The sequence below is a fragment of the Ursus arctos genome, unplaced genomic scaffold (genome assembly GCF_023065955.2).
Source record: "Ursus arctos isolate Adak ecotype North America unplaced genomic scaffold, UrsArc2.0 scaffold_3, whole genome shotgun sequence".
Taxonomy (NCBI): domain Eukaryota; kingdom Metazoa; phylum Chordata; class Mammalia; order Carnivora; family Ursidae; genus Ursus; species Ursus arctos.
In genome coordinates, this window is record NW_026622985.1 from 70022646 (window position 1) to 70041359 (window position 18714).

Consider the following 18714-nt stretch of genomic DNA (forward strand, 5'->3'; position numbering starts at 1 on the left):
GACCTGCCTTGTCCCACAGAATGGGGCAGAAGTAACAGTGTGTCATTTCCAGGTCTAGGCTTCCAAGAGCCTGTGGCATATTTTTCCTCTTCCTTTTTTGTAGCTGCTACTTCTCGGATTATGAGAAGAATCTTCCCCAATAGCTTGCGGGTCCAAGGAGGACAGAGACATGGAACAGAGCCAGCACAGACTTGCAGTGAAATGCAGAGCTGCCCCAGCCACCCTGCCCTACATCAACCAAGCCCCAGCCTACCCAATCCATAGATCTGTGTGAACAAATAGTTGTTCTTAAGCTACTGAATTTTGTAGTAGTTTATTTATGCCAAATAATTGTAGCAATACTTGATTGATACACCCTAAAATTCAGTTTTAAAATATGTATTGGATGGATGATGACAAAAAAAGTGTTGGTTCACAACATCTTTCACTTTTAATTAGCTATTGTGGTACATTGTGGTATGTCATATTGTGGTATGACATAGCCATAAAGCCTCATCCACACTGATTTAGTGCGCACAATACATCTATACCTTTACCAGTTTTAGTTAGGACACCAAAAAGAATTGTACTTTTCTACACAGGATTTGCTATCCAAAAGTTTTTTCAAGAATTAATCTTATTTCAATCATATTAAATAATCAGTCAGATTGGTTTGGTCTTACTAACAATATTTGATAAGAAAATTGTAAAGCAAACTGACATGATAGCTAGCTAAAGGCCAGGTATATTATTCCATTATCAATATTTTGAGTTAATTAGAAGGATAAAAGCCTTAATGTAAGGCTATCAGTGAAATATAAATATTGGCAGAAGTTCTCCTATATTTAAAATTTAAGGGTTTGTTATAATTCAGAAATACCAGATAGAGCCAAGAAAGATGTTACTGGCAAAGTCTTGGCAGGATTTGGTTGAAGGGGAAAAAAAACTGAATGATGAACATTTCTGAAATGTTAACTTAAACGTTCTTTGCTAGATGCCCCTGGAGCCCTCCCCCACCCCACCCACCCCCATGCCTAGGGAAAGATCATTACAGCAGAAAAGCAGAGATAAGGCTTTGCTTGATTCCAAAAGCCTTGTTGAATGCCCTGGGGGAATTCAGGGCAAAAAAAAAAAAAAAAAAAAAAAGCGTTGAGAGATGTGCAGGCATGGCTTCCTGCACAAGGGAGAGGAAATTGGGAAAATTAGCAAAATCATTGCTATGTGTGTCTTTAGCCAAGACACAGATAAATTAAGAGAATCTAACAGCTGAGATACTTGTGCCTCCTGTTTCTGAGGAGGGCCTGTGGAGATAGCAACCCCCTAGAGTTTCTCTGTACCGTGGCAGGGCATTTCTTCTCTTCTCTACAGCACCCTCACCATGGGTGGCTCCGTGCTGCCAAATCAGGCCTGCCCAGCCAAATTCATTAGCTGTAACTAGAGCCCCAAGAAAAAAACAGAAGTAGCAAAAAAGGTCTCTAGCCCTAGGGGGTGTATTGAATGAACATGAAGGACAGAGTAGCAGTGCCCTGAATGGACCAATGATTGAGGACAGACAGGCTGATGATGTAGTACCTATCAGCAGATCCGAGATGCACAGCTAAGGAATAGACTCCTCCACAGACCCACCGTGAGATTCCTTGGCAATTCATAAGCCCCTGGAATTCAGCTGCAATCCCAACAAAATGGCAGAAACTAGAAATGGTCTAAGCTGAAGTTTCTGTTACCTGAAGAAATGGGGGTTTGTGAAAGAAATTAAACTCAGTTACCAAAAGAGAGAAAGTGATACCTCACAAGGGACTTCAGTAGTATACACGTTTTCCACTTTAAAAAATCTGAAGCAAATAAGGCAAAATGATATTATTTGATCAAGCTTGATGGTGGGAGTTCATTATACTATTCACTGTATCTTGGAGGGTTAAACTATTTTACAACAAAAATACTTTAAAGTAAATATATTTATTTCAATTATGAATCTGTAGGCTGAAATTTGTCCCTAATCCTAGCATCTGTTATGGTTTAGGCAGTATCCTCTGTGCTTTAAATGCATCACCTCATTAAATGTTCACAGCACCGCTATTGGGTAGATGTCAATTATGTTTTCCATTTTACAAGTAAGCAGAGTGACATTAATTTAAAGAAACAGTTTGAAAAGAATATTTTCTCATCCACTGTAATCAGAAAAATTTTTGAATGTAGAAATAGTTGTTTATTTTTTTAAGAAAATAAATAGAAAAAAAATTTTTAAATACTCAAAATGGAAAGGCCCACAACAAGGAAGAGTCCAGTGCGGGCCTTCAAGCCAGAAGAGGGATGGAAAGGGATCAGATGAGGAGGCAGATCTTCATCTAGAAAGCTGTTCTTTTCCATATATAAAATGGAAGGTATGGAAGAAGGTAAAGCAGGTATGGGAAGGCCTAAATGGAATTCAGTGGAAGGTGTGTGAGATGGTGATGTTGAAAAACAGGATAAATATTCAGTTGAACACATAGCTTGTAAAAATATTGATATTTATACATGTAAATAGTCACCCTCTGGAATGTTCCCCCTTTACCTTCTGACCTTCTCCTAAAGGCCCCTAACATCCCAATGAGCCAGCAACTGGCCAGCAGGACTCCAAGGCCCAGCTCCAGAGCTGTGACCCAAATTGGGAATGACTGCTGGGTAGCTCTGCCACACTGGTTATTATTCTTTTTATATCACACCTAGTGATAACCACTATTACAATCCAAACTATAATCTCTTTTCTGAACTCACTGACAAAGTCATATTTGGGCAATCTTAGGCTTCTGAGTTTTGATAAATGTTGGAACGCTGCCTGCTCCTTAAAACCACTGATATCGTTGTAAGCAGTCAAACCTTAGACTCCTAACCCTAGAGTGGAAATCAGATGAAGCCAGTTTAGCATAAGAGGATCCAGGGTGGTGGGGACCAGAGAGACTGGGGGTTGGGGGGGGTGAGAAAATAGGAGAACACAAAAGGCAACTAACTTCACAATTTTACCATGAGTAGATCCTCACCAGATTACTTAAGAATCCTATATCCCAGAAATTGTTAATAGGTGCTCTACTTATTTATCAACTTTAAAATGTTTCTTTACCCCACAAAACTTATTAAGAACAAATCATTTTTTGTGTATTTAGACTTCAACTTCCACATCTCTAAGGCGACCGATTTGGAGGAATGGTGTCCCTTTTAGTTCTATATTTTTAGTGACATATAATGCCTGAGCTGACCTTTAAGGCTGCTTCTTTAAAAACAAAAAAAATTGAAGGCAAATAAGTTGCCATTTACTCATTTTTTAGTAAATGATTTGGAGAAATTTATTAACTTGCCTCCAACCCTATAGTTATCTGTGGGGGTATCAAAGAAAAAATATTTTGTTTTTTACATCATCTGTTCATTTCAAATCTTACACCTATGCTAACAATGTTCTTCATTTTTATTTCTCGTGAAGTTGGAGCCAATTCTTCAATTCAGCTATTAAAACCAGAATACAATCTGTTTCTTTTTGGTTCTAGTTTCTTGTTGAGGCAGGTTAATGAAGAGTTTGTGGTTTTTCCTCTCATTAGGAATTCATTTTGGCATTGACAACGCTTCACTGATCATTGTGATTCCGTGTGCTGGGGTTGATTTGGCTTTGCCATGGACTTCCCTCGGTTGAGTGCTAGTTAAGCATTCACTCACAGGCCTCCCCAGAAAGTCCATTCCTTGCTGGAATGCAGGACACACACTCTCCCCGTTCCTGTTGACTTTTTTCACAGTCAAGATTACTCATCACAGCTGAAGACTGAATAACAATAGATGGGAAATGGTTTCCACATATTTCCATAGACCATAACCACAACTACTTTGCAACCAATTTATGAAGGAAGAGTTAGATAAACATCAATCATTAGAGGTAGACTGGGCACCATACAACACATGGTCAGGACAACACTCTTTCCTAGCATATCATGTATGTTAACACACAATTTGTTCAAAAAATTTAGAAATGGGTTTTGGCAGAAATAAAAATTTAAAACCCAATTTTTAGAAGATCTTTAGTATTCTAATAATGACTAGCCGGCATAATTATTGCCAACATATGTGACATTTTCCCTGCCATAAAATTGAAACTGATCTTTTTAAAAAACTGTATTGCTTTTTTACTATAAACAACAGCCTGTCCTTTATAGCTCTCTTTTATATTTTCATATCTTCTCTCTAACTAGATAATCAGCTCCATGGGTTCCATCCTCTATTCCACCTTCTCCTCCTCCTTTTGTGCCCCAAACCCCATGTCAGACTGCCAGTATTTTTTAATGTAACCTATGCCCCTTTATGTATATTCTCAGTTTTTTTTTTTTATTTCAAGTCATAATTTTACTTTTGATTGCATACAGAACCTTAGGTAAAATGTCCTTTCTGGACAGTGAATTTCTTGGCTTATTATAGCCCAAATGTAAAATTACTGCTTATTGTTTAATTCAACTTGTGTTGCTTTATAATAAAAAAAAGCATCCCCAAATTTAGGAATAGATAAAATATTTTAATTGTTAATAATTTTTTAGAAGGGTACCAGAATGGCCGAGTGGTTAAGGCGCTGGACTTAAGATCCAATGGATTTATATCCTCGTGGGTTTGAACCCCACTTCTGGTAAAGGTTTCCCTGCTTTTCCAAAAAAAGAATCGTTCTGTCTGGATCTCCCCCAAGGACTTAAAGATCGTGAACAGTTAGGGCCCTCCGCATGTTTTGGGGAGCCTGGGTGGCACAGCGGTTAAGCATCTGCCTTCGGCTCAGGGCGTGATCCCGGCGTTGTGGGATCGAGCCCCACATCAGGCTCCTCCGCTATGAGCCTACTTCTTCCTCCCCCACTCCCCCTGCTTGTGTTCCCTCTCTCGCTGGCTGTCTCTATCTCTGTCAAATAAATAAATAAAATCTTTTAAAAAAATAATTTTTTAAACTTCTAATCAATTAGTAGAAAAACCAGGTCTCCTCAACTCACAGGCAAGTACATTAGGAAAAAAAAAACTCTTCTATGATAAACTCGAAGCTCCAATTAAATATTTCTACAATTGTAAATATTTTACATATTTTGTAAATATGGCACGACGTTTTGGCATGAATTTCCTTTTTTTCCAAAAAGATCAGTAAAGTTTAACATTTTCATTTATTTCAAAGCATTGTGGAGAATTTTAGAACTAGTTGGGAAATGTTAAATTCTTCATGGCTGCTTCTCCCAGTTTCCATCCCCACCAACTAGATGTAAAGGAGTGTCACCAAAAGCACGGTGGACACATACGAACCCACACAAATTCCTTCCTGTGTTTAAATGTGAAATGCACCTAAAGGTTCTGGGCATTTTTCATCCCTTCCTCTGTGGAACTGGGAGATAGTTGTGTCTTGGGCAGCGATGGAACGTGGGCGATGAGAAGAAACGGCTTAGAACAGAGCTGAATTCTTTCTGAAGCTCGGGTGCCCATACTGGGCATCTCTGCTTGCGCGCCGGTTTCCTTCACTCCCCACCCCTTTGAGCATGATGCACTGCGAAAACATTCGCTCTCCGCAAGACGCCTCTGAGTGGTTCATAACTGGGAAAATCTTGCCCCAGGTTTAAAATATTTGCCCAAGCAACCCAGCGCCGGTGAAACGCTTTCCCGTTGCTCTTTGCTCCCTGCGGGCGCTCCCCGCCCTCTCCTGCCAGAACCTTGGGGATGTGCCTAGACCCGGCGCAGCGCAAGTCCTGGCCAACCGCTGCAGAACAAACCCTTGGCGGGCGGCCAGGAGGCTCCCTCCCAGCCACCGCCCCCCGCCAGCGCCTTTTTCTCCCCCATACAATACAAGATCTTCCTTCCTCAGTTCCCTTAAATAACAGCCCAGGGAAATCTCAGAGCCTTCATCCAGCCACGGGCCAGCATGTCTGGGGGCAAATACGTAGACTCCGAGGTAGGCTTGGGTGGGTGCGCGCGGGCCCTGGGGAGCGCAAGGAGTGCCTCCTTCTGCTATCTCCCACTCCAAATATTCCGACTGCTTTCCCTGCCCCAGCCCTCTCTCGACTCGGAACACTCCTCTCGCGCTGGCACCTCTGTGGAATGGGCCTGGGCGGGGAGGTGAAGAGGAGGCAGGAATGTTTTCTATTTTCCTATGTAGAAAGGGGGCTGGGCGCCCCTAAACTAGAGGGAGGCAGAAAAGGGGGGCCGGGGTCCTGAAATTAGGACTGAGGACGCATTTCTAGGTGGGTCCGGGGTGCTGCTTGATGCTTCATTTTGGGACTCCCACGGTCCAGCCCCGGCCCGCTGGGAGGCGGCGGGCTGGAACGCAGGGTGGGAAGTCACTCACCCGCAATCCTGGGGACAGTCCCCGCGACTCCCCGCCAGGCGCCTGGACGGGTTGGCCGGGGCGGAGAGCGTTATGTTTGCACTTTCCAAAGCTCTTGGGCCACCTCAAAAACTCTTCCTGCATCTTGGCGCCTGGCGGGGTGTTTGGAGAGGGATGGACCTCTCCTCCCCCCAACTACCACCACCCCTTCCAACCACCCTCCTGAGCTCGGGCTCCGCCCGGGTGGGGAAACCTCGTTTTTCCAAACGCGGCCGCCGCTCAGCCACCGGCCGGCAGCCTAGGAGTGACCTGAGGGTGGGTCGAGGGTGCTGTGCAGGTGAGATATCCTTATTCTAAGGAGTTTAGGGGGTTTGACACATGGTTTGGTCCAGAGATGGGGGCTTTCGGCACTGTGACCACCACGGGGGTTGGGAGAGCAATGGAGGGACAAAGAGGGCTGTGGGAGGGAGGGGGACGCGAACAGGTGCGAGGGAGATGCGAACAGAACACAACAACCATGGGGACACTCCATGGGTCAGGGGTTCCAACTGGATCTGCTTATTGAGATTATTGAGAGAGCTTATTGAGAGAAGGAACGGGGGTCAGGAGAACGGGAAAATGAAGCAGGTGAAACTTTCGGAGCGAGGGTGGCGTAGCAGAGAGAGTCGCTGGACAGAAGTTGGAAATCAGGTCCCCTCCCCCGCTGGGGTCTCCGCGGGGTACGGTGGGCTGGGCGTGCACCGGGCGGGGGCCTGGGCGGACCGCGCCGCGGGGTTTGCCCTGACCCCTGGCGGCGGGCGGGGGAGACCGGAGCTCCAAGCCTGGTACGGAGGGGTGTGGTGTCCTCTCCTCGATCCTCTTAAAAAGCTTGCGGCGCCAAGGAGTTTACTGTGCGCGGAGCCACCGCTGCTGAAGCGGTTAGTTCGATTTTGAGCCTCGAGGTTTGCCCCGCCGCCAGGCTGACTTCTGATCGCTTGTTTTTCTTTTTGAAATTTTCTTCCCATCTCTCCGGCCACCCTCCCCTTCCTGGCCGTCTGCCCTGCGCAGGGACATCTCTACACTGTTCCCATCCGGGAACAGGGCAACATCTACAAGCCCAACAACAAGGCCATGGCAGAAGAGATGAACGAGAAGCAAGTGTACGACGCGCACACCAAGGAAATCGACCTGGTTAACCGCGACCCCAAGCATCTCAACGACGATGTGGTCAAGGTAAGGTGAGGCGGCCAGCCTGTAAAGGACGCCCCCCCACCATGCCCCCTGCCCCAGGCATGCTGTCAGGGTTGGGACAGCTCTCCTCTGGCAAGCAGTCTGTGCATCCTTCTGTATCTTTGCCACACAAAGATTTTCTGGGCTTGATAATGTGGGAGCTCCCGCAGTCATCAAAAATGTCACATATCCCCTCCCCACCTCCTGCTGGTTAGTTCAGATGGAATTTAGCTATCTTGAGTTTCAAATACTTGCACTTCTCTCCTGGCAAATGAACCTCCGGATCTCTGCAACAGATTGACCCACACTGCTTGGGAGAGTGAGATGGTTGTCTTGCAGGTCACCCACTTGTCTATGCCCAGGCTTAAAGTCTAGTGAAGGGTGGTCCCCTGCTGCACATAGAATTAAAGCAGTAAGGTCATTGTGTAAGGTCTTGTACCAAGATAAGAACAGGAATACAGAGTGGGCAGGTTCTCCCAGCTCAAATCAAGATAACCTGAAGCTATTTTCTTAAAAATAATAAGGTAGGTAAAATGATTCAGACTAAGAACAAAGAATACATATAATATATATTATAAATGTATATACTATATCATATATAAATATATACATATATATGTATATATGTGTATATATATATATGGAGAGAAAGCGTATTTTAACTGGAAAAAAGTGGTACTCATGCAAAACCAAGCTAATTTACACAACCAAAAATAATGTGCGCCTCTTGATTTCTCCCATAGACACCTCTAGTTAGGTATATAAAGTTGCTTCTTTAGTGACTGCCTGGGTCAGGCTTCCCTGAGTTAATGGGACGCTTAGGTTGGAGATCCTTTTTATACTTTCAGAATGTGTTTAGTGATTTAAAAAAAAATAAGTCAATTGAATGAGTTACTGGCCAAACTTAGATTTGAGTCAGTGATCAGTTTTTGATTAACATTATATTATTCAACTTTGACCCTTTTAGCAAATCAAGGCAGAAAAATTTATTGTCTGAACCCATCTGGATTGGGAAATCATGGGCCTGAGCCATTCTTGGCAGAGGGTTTTCTTTGAGGGGTAGGGAGGGCCAAGGAAAATCCTGGCCTGGAAGATTACAGTGTAAAGACCTAGCTCTGTACAACTCCAGAACAGCCAATGGGGCAGATGAGCAATTTCCACCTACCCAGTGTCCTATCTGTGGATGGGAGGAGCTACAGTTCAGAGACTGTTCACATTTATGAATAATATATTTCAAAAAGGGAAACAATTTAACCTGTAACTGGAAGGAAAATGTAACTGTCAGAATTGACTCTCTTGGCTTACTGGTGGAGGAAAAAGGAAAATTGGAGCATTAGTGGGTTTTTCTACTAGCCAGATTATGGAATATTTAAAAGCAGCAGCAATAACAAAAGTAGCTCATAAACTAGAAATTAGAGTTGCTAGAAACTCCTTACTAAAATCATTGCCTTAAAGGGGGGGTGGACATTTTTGCTTTTTCCCCTTCTCATGTAGCTTTAGACAAGAAGAAAAGATGCCAGGAAAAGAGGCAGATTTCAGAAAGGGCTGGCTTCATTGGAGCCTCCCTGTTGTTCCACCACAGTGCGAGTGGGGTTCCTGGAGCAAGTAAACCTCCCAGGATGAGTCAGAGAGGCCAGCAGTGTGGATGTGGGTCTCCACACATAGCATGACTAAGCTGAGAAAGAAAGGCTCCACTGGGAAAAGAGACTTCAACGCAGATGGAAAAAAGGCATAACAGGCTTAGGGGAAATAGCAGTTAACAGAATAGCATTTCAAAGAGCAAGTGTAGGGATCATCATATTAAAAAAAAATTAAAAGGAAGAGTTAGAGCAAGCTCCTGCTGGCCTAGAGAAAGCAAACACCTCCATTTGCTCCTATGAGTAAAATAAGACAGTCAGACAGAAAAACCCACCTTGAGAAGAATTTGGTAGGCCCACTTACTCAGATGCCCAGTTGAGAGAGGACTTAGGAGAATGCCCTACAGAGACACACCCAGGCTACAACTGCAAATTCTGCCCCAAGAGTGCCATCTTCCAGTAGCCCAGGAAGGGTGGCCTAGACCCTATGGAGACTCCTATTTTAGAAGAGCTTTTCTTTGAGTCCAAGAACAAACATAATGACAGAAACAGGGATGATCCTCTCCATGTTTACATTACATGGCAGTAAATAATAAATTTCCCTATATTTTACTTTTGACAACACAGACTTCTTAAAATAACAAAAACCTCCAAAGATTTACTGTTAATGCATGGTAGCCTAGAACTTCATGTGATAATAAAGGAAGAGTGGTCAAGGTACCAAATCAGGTATGGAAAATTCTGTTTAAAGGCAAGCAGCTCTGTAAAAGCTGCCTCTGCCAATTCTGTATCACTACCCACCTGTGGCTCTTTCAATTTAAATTTCAAGTAATTAACACTAAATGTAATTTAAAATTCAATTCCTCAGTCGACACTAGCCACATTCTGAGTTCTCAACACATGAAGTTACTGGCTCCCGAAGTGGACAGCACAGGTATAGAACATTTCCATCATCACGGAAATTGCTTTTGGACAGCGCCAGACTAGTTCCCTACATTTTAAAAAGGCTCTTATACCAAGTTTAGAAAAATAACTTTAGTTGGAGAAGAAATGAAACCCTGATGTACAGTGTGAGGAACAGCATGGTGTATCTGCACAGTATTCTTTCAGTCTCATAAAACAGCTACTTAGGGAGGGAAAGAAAAGTCAGCAAATTAGTCCATACAATTAGGTCCAATAAAATCGGTTTCTTATCTTAATAAAGGTTTGCTGTACTATATTACATCTGTATAGACATTTATCCCAAAATAGTAGGCTATGAATTCTTTTTAAAATATATCCTCTGATTAAAGTGATCACAACTTCAGACCCTTCATTCTCCCTCTGAGATTTCTATGTCTTCTTTTTATGTTCACATTTTCATTTGTATGTTTACTATGTACTTATTTGGAATTTCTATATAAATAAAACAGCTTCAAATTTATGGTTCTGATATATTAGCCACCAATCAATTAATTTACTAAACTCATCATATGCTAGATTACACACTGTGCCACATACTACAAAGGATAATTTCTAAAATAAGTCCTAGCAATCACAAGGATTACAGTTAGAGAGACAAGTTGCATATAGATAAAAAGTTTTAAAAAATACACCACACCATATCACAATAGTAAGCCACTGCCAAATGGTAAATAATGGGTCATTTTTTGCTTTGACTACCAGAAAATATATAGCTAGATTTTAAGTTTCGTTAATACAGGTTACTCCTCCCTCCCACTTTTGGTTTTGTATTTTCACTTTCTTTTTTAACTGACATGCTGTTTTATGTGGTCTCTACTGTAAACCTTCTCATTATCATTTTGGAAATAGATCAAATATATATTATAATAAATCAAAAGTAAGCAGCACTGAATACTGAATAATAAGGGTTTTAGGGGCGCCTGGGTGGCGCAGTCATTAAGCGTCTGCCTTCGGCTCAGGGCGTGATCCCAGAGTTCTGGGATGGAGCCCCAAATCAGGCTTCTCCACTAGGAGCCTGCTTCTTCCTTTCCCACTCTCCCTGCTTGTGTTCCCTCTCTCGCTGGCTGTCTTTCTCTGTCAAATAAATAAATAAAATCTTTAAAAAAAAAGTTTTTAAAAAAATTAATGGTATTAATTATGTTGATCTTGGTAATCAAACAATGTAGATGTATATCAGATCATCACATTGTACACTTTGAATACATACAATTATATTTGTCAATTATTCTTCAATAAGGTTTTTTAAAAAGTGAATGATATTGATATTTAAGTGTTAGGGACACCCTACTGGACAGGATAAAAGGGTAAGGGAAGGAAGATGGATTACAAATAGTTTAATAGAGAAGGGCATGAGGAGTGCAATCTGAGTTGGATCATGAAAGACAAACAGAATGCAAATGGCTGAGAAAAACACAGGAGCGCATTCTAAATAAGCCAGATGAGATGGGAATGTCTCATACAAGGCGTGATGGAAGGTTTAGTAGCCCATTTTGATTGGAATTAGAGAGTTCATGTGGCAGAGTGGTAGGTCATAAAAATGAACAGACTGATCATGGCCAGATGGCAGAGTACTTTATCCAGCACTCATGATAAGTTTGGACTTGATCATGTCAACAAGACTTCATGTTTGAGTATGACATGATGAGGATGGGCTTTCTCGAAGATGACTGGTTAAGTTATAGGATGTAATGAAAGGTAGTCTGGTTGAGCAGAGAACAGTTAAGATTTAATTGCATCATGGTCTAGACATGAAATGAGAAGGACAGTATGCAGAGGCACTGAGGATAAAATCAGGTAAGCATAAAATGACAGAATCTGAGAATTGGAAGAGAATGTAATGGTTACCGGCCTAACTTCCAATTCCTTAAGAGAAATTTAAGGGCTATAGAAGTTTAAAATTTTATCCATGTTTTCAAATGGTTACTGTCCAAACAGATATTTTGAAATAAGGGAAGAAGAGACAAGATTATGTGATTATGATAGACTATTGCTGTGAGGGGAGAAATGAATTGAGATGATTCTGAGATTAGTGCTGAGAAAAATCAGAACATCTGAGAGAAGACTTTTGTTGGAAAATAAAAATACACATTTGTAACTTTCTATCTTAAAACTTGAATGTAATAATTCTTAAATATGCTCAGACACAAATTTTCTTTAGCAGTCAAAAAAAGTCATAACATGGTAACCAGATTTGTTTCAATTTCCAAAATAATGTCCCCGTGCCTCCCTAACCCTTTCAACTGGAAAGCATTCTAGAGTGATTGTTGATTAATCTCAATATAATGGTAATTTCAAATCTATATTTATTTTATATACATATAATCAAAGCATAAAATTTAAAAGATCAGATTGTCTCAAAGCACTCAGCACCCTGTTAATACTCTCTTCTGTTGGAATTGGTATTGGTTTTGTTTATTTGTTTAGGAGATAGCTCCACACGATGGTGACTGATATTCTGCCACATATGAGATTGTGCATGGAATTCAGAATCTCCAGCTTGTAAAGGAGCATTATGGTCATTTTTGGTGGGAAATTATTCTCACCTAACTGAGCAATACTAAATGGGGGATCTTATTTATTCTTAAGCATTTGAAAACAATTTCAAATTCAGCCAACAATGATATACATTTTAAATGATTATTAAAAATAGTCTCTTTTTCTTCTCCATCTCCCGTTGTCAAAAAATAATTTGGTTTTAGTTGAATAAAATTTCATAATATTTATTAAAATTTAAGATGAGATACACCAAATATCTTTGAATTATGAAAAAGCTCATGATGTGGCTTATTCTTCCAATTAATAGCAGTGCTGGCTACATTTTAAAAGGGCTTAAAGTAAGAACAGCTGCAAGAGTAAGCAGCATCTGGAAAGTCCAGTAATTTGAAAAACCACCTGCTTATGTCTCCTGCCCACTCAAGTCCATAAAATAACAGACATTTTCATATTTTGAATGAAACTGCTTTTTAGTTTGCCCTACTTTTCAACATAAGTTCTCTATGATGAAATGCCCACAGAGAATTAGCCCCTATAAGAATGGGGCTGTGTGCACTGACCTGTGGGGTTCTGGGCCTTTTCATGATCCTCCTGGCTTGGTTTGTGTGGGGAAAGGGCAAGGCTGCTGTTTTCGTACAAAGATGGTTTATGCCAAGAAACACATATCCTTTCTTCTTCCACACTCTGGACCTTGTATATTATCTCCTTTACAGTACCCTAAGGCCATGGAGAAAAAGATTTGCATACTATACTTCTTTTAAAAGAAGTTGCTAAAAAAAGAAACCCTCAGCAGCTAGACCAATGCCTGACATATACCCTGATAGAGTGGAAAGAGTATTGTGCCAAGATAAGAAAAAATATTTTTGCAACTTTTGTAATTTTCTTCTCTAAAACTTGAATGTAATCATTCTTAAATATACACAGACACAAAACTCTTCTTCTTTAACAGTCATGGAAAGGCATACACATAGTAATCAGATCAGTTTTGGTTTCAACGTAATGGCCTATTGCTTTCATGATCTCTTTCAACTAGAAAGCATCTAGTCCCGTTAGTGTGGGACTGGACACCAAGGAAGGATAAAGAAAGTCAAGACTAACAGATTTCTTTCCCTCAGTAATCCCTGAGAATTAGGCTTATAAATAGGGATCGAACTTGTTTGGCTAATAAAAGCTAATAAACACTAGCCCTAAAAAAAATTTTGGGCAAGCAAGTTATTTTGTTTCTATGCTTCAATTTCTCTAACTATAAAGAAAGGAATGAGAGTCATTCTCATATAATAGCATTCCCTCCAAAAGCCATCCACATTTCAATAAATAATTATTATGCACTATGCCAGTGGCTACCATATAGAACTATATATACACTACTCACACCGAGTTTACAGCTATCTCCTTGCCTCTGTTTATATAGTTTCCTTTGCAAACTTTTGCTGGAATTCCTTTACCAAATTCTACTGTCTGTTAAAACTTTATAACCTTCAGGGCTTAGTTCAAAAAAATGACTCATCTATACTCTTCCTGTAAATTGTTCCTGAGCCAGTAAACAAGGCATAAGCAAAATAAGGAACATATGTATTTTTGAACAATTTGTCTCTCTTCTGGTCCCACACAAAATGTAATTAAATTACGGAAAATATTTCTGTTCTTCTTTCATGTTCTCTCTTCTTGTATTGGCTCTCAACTTCTAATATTCATATTGAAAATGTGAAATTTGCAGCTCTTTAAAAACCCTATTGCCTCTTTACAAACCCAAGAGGGCTTTCAAATGTGGCTAGGCATCAGAATCACCAGAGGTATTTTTGAAAAGACAGGTGGCTTGAGCTTACTACAGATCTATTAAATTAGAATATCTAGGGCTGGAGCCTAAGGATCTGTATTTTTCTAAGTTCCCTATATAATTATATTGTGAAGTCAGGTTTAGAAAGGTTGGCTTAAAGACATATACTCTGGATGGTTCTGTCCTAAGAAAATAGAGGACTATACAGTAACACTATATAATTCCAGATATTCTCCCTGCCAGAAGAATATCTGAAGGTCAGGCCAGTTCAAACCCTGCCAGAGAGTTTTGAAACACCATGCAGGGCTCCCAAATCAACTTTGCTCAATGGTTCTCCATCCCTTGAGACCACTTAGGCTTAGCATTGCAGCGAGACCTAGGAGTGGGGCAGCCATATGGTCTAGGTTGTTGCATACAGACAAGTTAATATTGATCAGCCCTGAGTAACTATTAATAGTGCCCCTTCCATATTCAGAAGTGTCCTAGCTTGGAAGAAAAATTATATGGTCACAGATGGATTGGCCATGACTTATGGATGATTCCTATCACCTGGAATACATTCAAAATCCCCACACACACTAATTTTTAACAGAATGGGCAAAATTTCCACATGCCAATCATGGCATGCCTTTCTTTCCTCTGTGCTCTCCCGCATGACCCCCTCCTGCCCTTCATCACAGCCATCAAGCTGCACTATAACTTGAAGGAGGAGCTCTTAAGTGCCAATCTACTCCACCCTCAAACCTTAGTTTCTTTCCCTGCAACACAGGGTTAATGAAACTGACATCCTTCTATCACATATTTTGTCAGCTCCTCCATCAAAGATTAAATTGTTTAAAATAGTTTTAACTATTTTTCAGTTAGTCCAGGAAATATAAAATGGCATGCTTTCACATGAACTATTGTTTAGGGCGGGGGAAGTGTTTTTAATTTTGTCTTAAAGGAAATCTGCATGATCCATGTACTGTGCAACTACCAGGGGAATTAATTGGTAGAACAGATTTACACCTGCAAGGAATACATATTTCCTGCCTCTCATGGGAACATGTTGATGTTTCAGATATAAAATACATCTTGTTTCCTTTACTAAACCTTGAAAAGATGTCTCCTTGTTGGTCATTATTTCATGGCAGGGGAAACACATATTCCTAAAGGCACAACCAAGCTTCCCCTTTAGTCATTGTCAGCTGTTTAGGTAATTAAGAGCCGGGCATTTTTAATTTGGAGGAGGCTTAAGTAAATTTTGATACTGTGCGTATGTGCTTAATATTCTATCTTATAACAATTTAAAAGTGAAGTTTTTAAAAATTGAATTCAATTTTCAATTCCTGAGCCCAGCAAAGACATTACCGTACCAATGGGCATTAATAGAATCTATGTAAAAAGGATAAATTGTGTCTAAAGACTGCACCGGATCACCTCCTATTTGTTGCAGGTATCAAACACAATCACATTTTCTCACTTACAATGAGTAACTGGAAAAGATGCTGATATCTGGACCCAAGTAGTGAGAAAGTAGATTGAGAGAAAAAAGAAACAGAGATAAAGAGAACCACAAGACCCCTTCTCCCTGTCCTGCCACCCACTCTGTGCTGGACTGAGCTTTGCACATGCCAACTCCAGGATCCCCACATCCATTTCTTTGCACAAGGCTGCCATGTCTGATGACACAGTGTGGCCAGAGCAATGGACACAAGTAGTACCCAGATCAGCAGGGCCTTCTGTGCCCAGCTAAGGCATGTGTCCCTTTATAGGCCACAGCATCGCACAGAGGCATTACTAGGCCAGGAAGTCAACTCATGAGATACGGCCTTCGCTAATAAAAAGGGCTAACTTCAAGCAATGGGGCCAACCAAAGCGTGCCGGATGTGCAGGCGAGAGTGGAACAGGTTATGGGATGCTTCCTCCAACATTCCTATAGGCTAGCTCGGTGGCACAGATTCCTCCCATTCACTTTGCAGATAAGGAAACTCAGGCTTAGCCATTTACTCAGAATTACAGAGGTAAGAAGTAGCTTAGTCAGAGTTTGAACCTAGACAGTGAGACCCTAGAGCCCAGGTTCTTAACCACCGCACTCCAGTGCCTCTCTCTCTCCAGCAACAGGTCATAATCCAAGCAGACGGCACTATCACCATAGTGCAGGAAGAGATGGCTGTGTTCTTAGAGTAGGTGGGCAGCATGTGGCAAGGGGGATTCCAGAAGTCCTCTGAGTTGGGAGTGACAGGCTTGTAGCTCTAAGGTCAGACTCTAAATTTTGGCAGGTAGGCTGGGGAAGGAGGGGGAAGGACCAATGTGAAGACTAACGTAAAACCTCAGACCTCAAGAAATCTGGATCCTGGGTGAGTTCCCAACAAGCCAGGGAGGATCGAGTCTCAAAGACCAGAACCGGGGTACAAAGTTGGGGGTGTGGTCTCCATGATTAGAAGTACAACACATGCCCAGAACCAAACAAGCTGCAATGAGGGCTTGTGCTGAATCACGTGAGTCTTTAAAGCACCCTGATTACCCAGGGAAGAGCCTAGGGTGTGGCTGATCCTGCCTGGATATGTGGGGAGGAGTAAATGTGAAAGAATAAAGCAGGTCCTGACAGGCACTTTGAATTTAACAGTTTCATTTCAGGTTCTCAATTTGCCTGTTTGATTTCCAGACATTTGTGCCATTACAGTAATACACTGTGAAAACAGAAAACAATTGAGAAAAACCTGAGTTGTAGGCTAGTGGGAGAAATGCCTCTTTAATCCTGAAAGTAGTTTCTCTGAGACTTCCTCCCTGGTAATTATGCATTTGTTCTCAAAAACAAATGCCAGAAGTAAGGAACAGACTTAATAGGGCATTTTACAAGGCACCATTAATCTCTCAGAAGAACAATTGAAATGTTCCATCAATCATGGCTCACTGTTGGCCTTTCCCTATGATCAGCAGTAATAATACATAGCTGGAAAGGGGTATACCAAAATATATCAAGGAAATGGAATCGCATTCATTGGATTTCACCACCAATGATTTTGGTTAGGTCAACAGATCTCTTCCTCACCTGATCCTGAGCACCATGCTTTTTAGTAGGGAGAAAAATTGTTTGTCTAAGATAGTTAATAACCACCAATTCACCAAACTATCTTGGGTAAACCCCTCCATCGTTCTAGTTATAGAATCATCCTCAGATATTGTGCTCCCTTTGAAAGGCCATTCAACAAATACTTAGGAAGTACGCGCTCCACACTAGGCACAAAGCATGTCGTAAGTCCTACTGCACCGGAGCTTGCCTGACAGAACTGCAGCCATCTCCCAGGGCTCACCTGAGACATGGGGGCTTCTGTGAGCCTTTGCCAGCCACCCTCATAGGAACTGGTCATCTCTTCGCTTCCACCACATTGTATTTTTATCTCTATTTTGGCATATATCGAAGCCCTCTGAGTAGTCTGCTTCTCTATCCCCATGCTTCTCCCCCCACTTTCCTTCCTATTGCATGTTTGAGTCCTTCAAAGTAGGACAGTGGCACCCTGGTGGCCCCAGGACTGCGGCTTCCCAGTACCCATCTCAGGGCTCCACACTGAGTCTGTCAGCAGAAAATGGATGTCAAATTGAATCTGTTGAAAAAAATCTGAAATTCTTTGTTAAGTAACTGAATGTCTCCTGTGAGTGAAAAGACAATAGGATTACACTATTGAGTGTCTTTCTTTGCCCCTTTCCCCTATGGCAGCTACATTTTAAACTTTCTAAGAAAAAGTATATCCAAATAATTAATAAAGAAATCCAAAAACATTCACTCTATTTACCAAAGTAAAGAGAAAATATGTTCTGTGTATATATTTATTATTAAGAGCTTTATTTTGATCTCCCGTTTGAGGAGGACACAGATGCACCTCTCCTGAGCCTTCAGTGATCAGGCTATGGCATCTGGATGGTCTCCTGGGGCCTGGAAGATAAGGCTAAACTCCTAAGTATCTGTCAGGCAGAGCAAGCAAATTCCTAGAACACCGAGAGATGCCATCACTGCTGCTTGGCATTGCCCACTGGGGCAGAAATGTGAAGACTGACAAGTGGATCTCAGGCCACATGAGAAATTCCTTGCAAAGAGAGGGGTGGAAGGGCTCCCTGTCTGACCACCCACATGCTTCTGGAAAAGGCAAACATCAGAGGAATGACTAGGTCAGGAGACAGCCCTGAAGAAAAATCCAAACCTTCCAAACCTGAAGGAGACAAAAGCTTTGAGAAACCCAAGCCTCTTTTTCCCTCTCTTTTCCCTTATTATTTCTAGATGTTAAGTACACAGAGCTCTGACTTTACTAGCTGGGAGGTGGTGACCATTAATATCCACTATTCCAACAGCACAGAAGATTCTTTGTACCTTAGAGGTGGTCTTTCATAGATCTCAGATCCCTCCTCAGAAGAAGAAAAAAAAAAAAAAAGACAAATCA

General features: G+C 41.5%; 2 protein-coding genes and 1 non-coding gene across 4 annotated transcripts in view; 2 read left to right on the forward strand and 1 right to left on the reverse strand.

Annotated features, from left to right (window-relative positions):
• The window catches only part of TFEC (transcription factor EC), a 623128-nt gene that overhangs the window by 481090 nt on the left and 123324 nt on the right, over positions 1-18714 (reverse strand). The window lies entirely within an intron of this gene.
• On the forward strand, positions 4536-4618 carry TRNAL-UAA (transfer RNA leucine (anticodon UAA)). Its single transcript has one exon. It is a non-coding gene; the product is annotated as a tRNA-Leu (tRNA).
• The window catches only part of CAV1 (caveolin 1), a 34960-nt gene continuing 21792 nt past the window's right edge, over positions 5547-18714 (forward strand). The window contains exons 1-2 of one of the 2 annotated variants that reach the window (XM_026509839.4): positions 5547-5905; positions 7325-7489. In XM_026509839.4, coding sequence (XP_026365624.1) covers positions 5876-5905; positions 7325-7489 — 195 coding nt within the window. In that variant the 5' untranslated portion in view covers positions 5547-5875. Of the gene's footprint in view, positions 5906-6489; positions 6615-7324; positions 7490-18714 lie in introns of those variants that run through there. The other variant, XM_026509849.4, reaches the window with a different exon arrangement.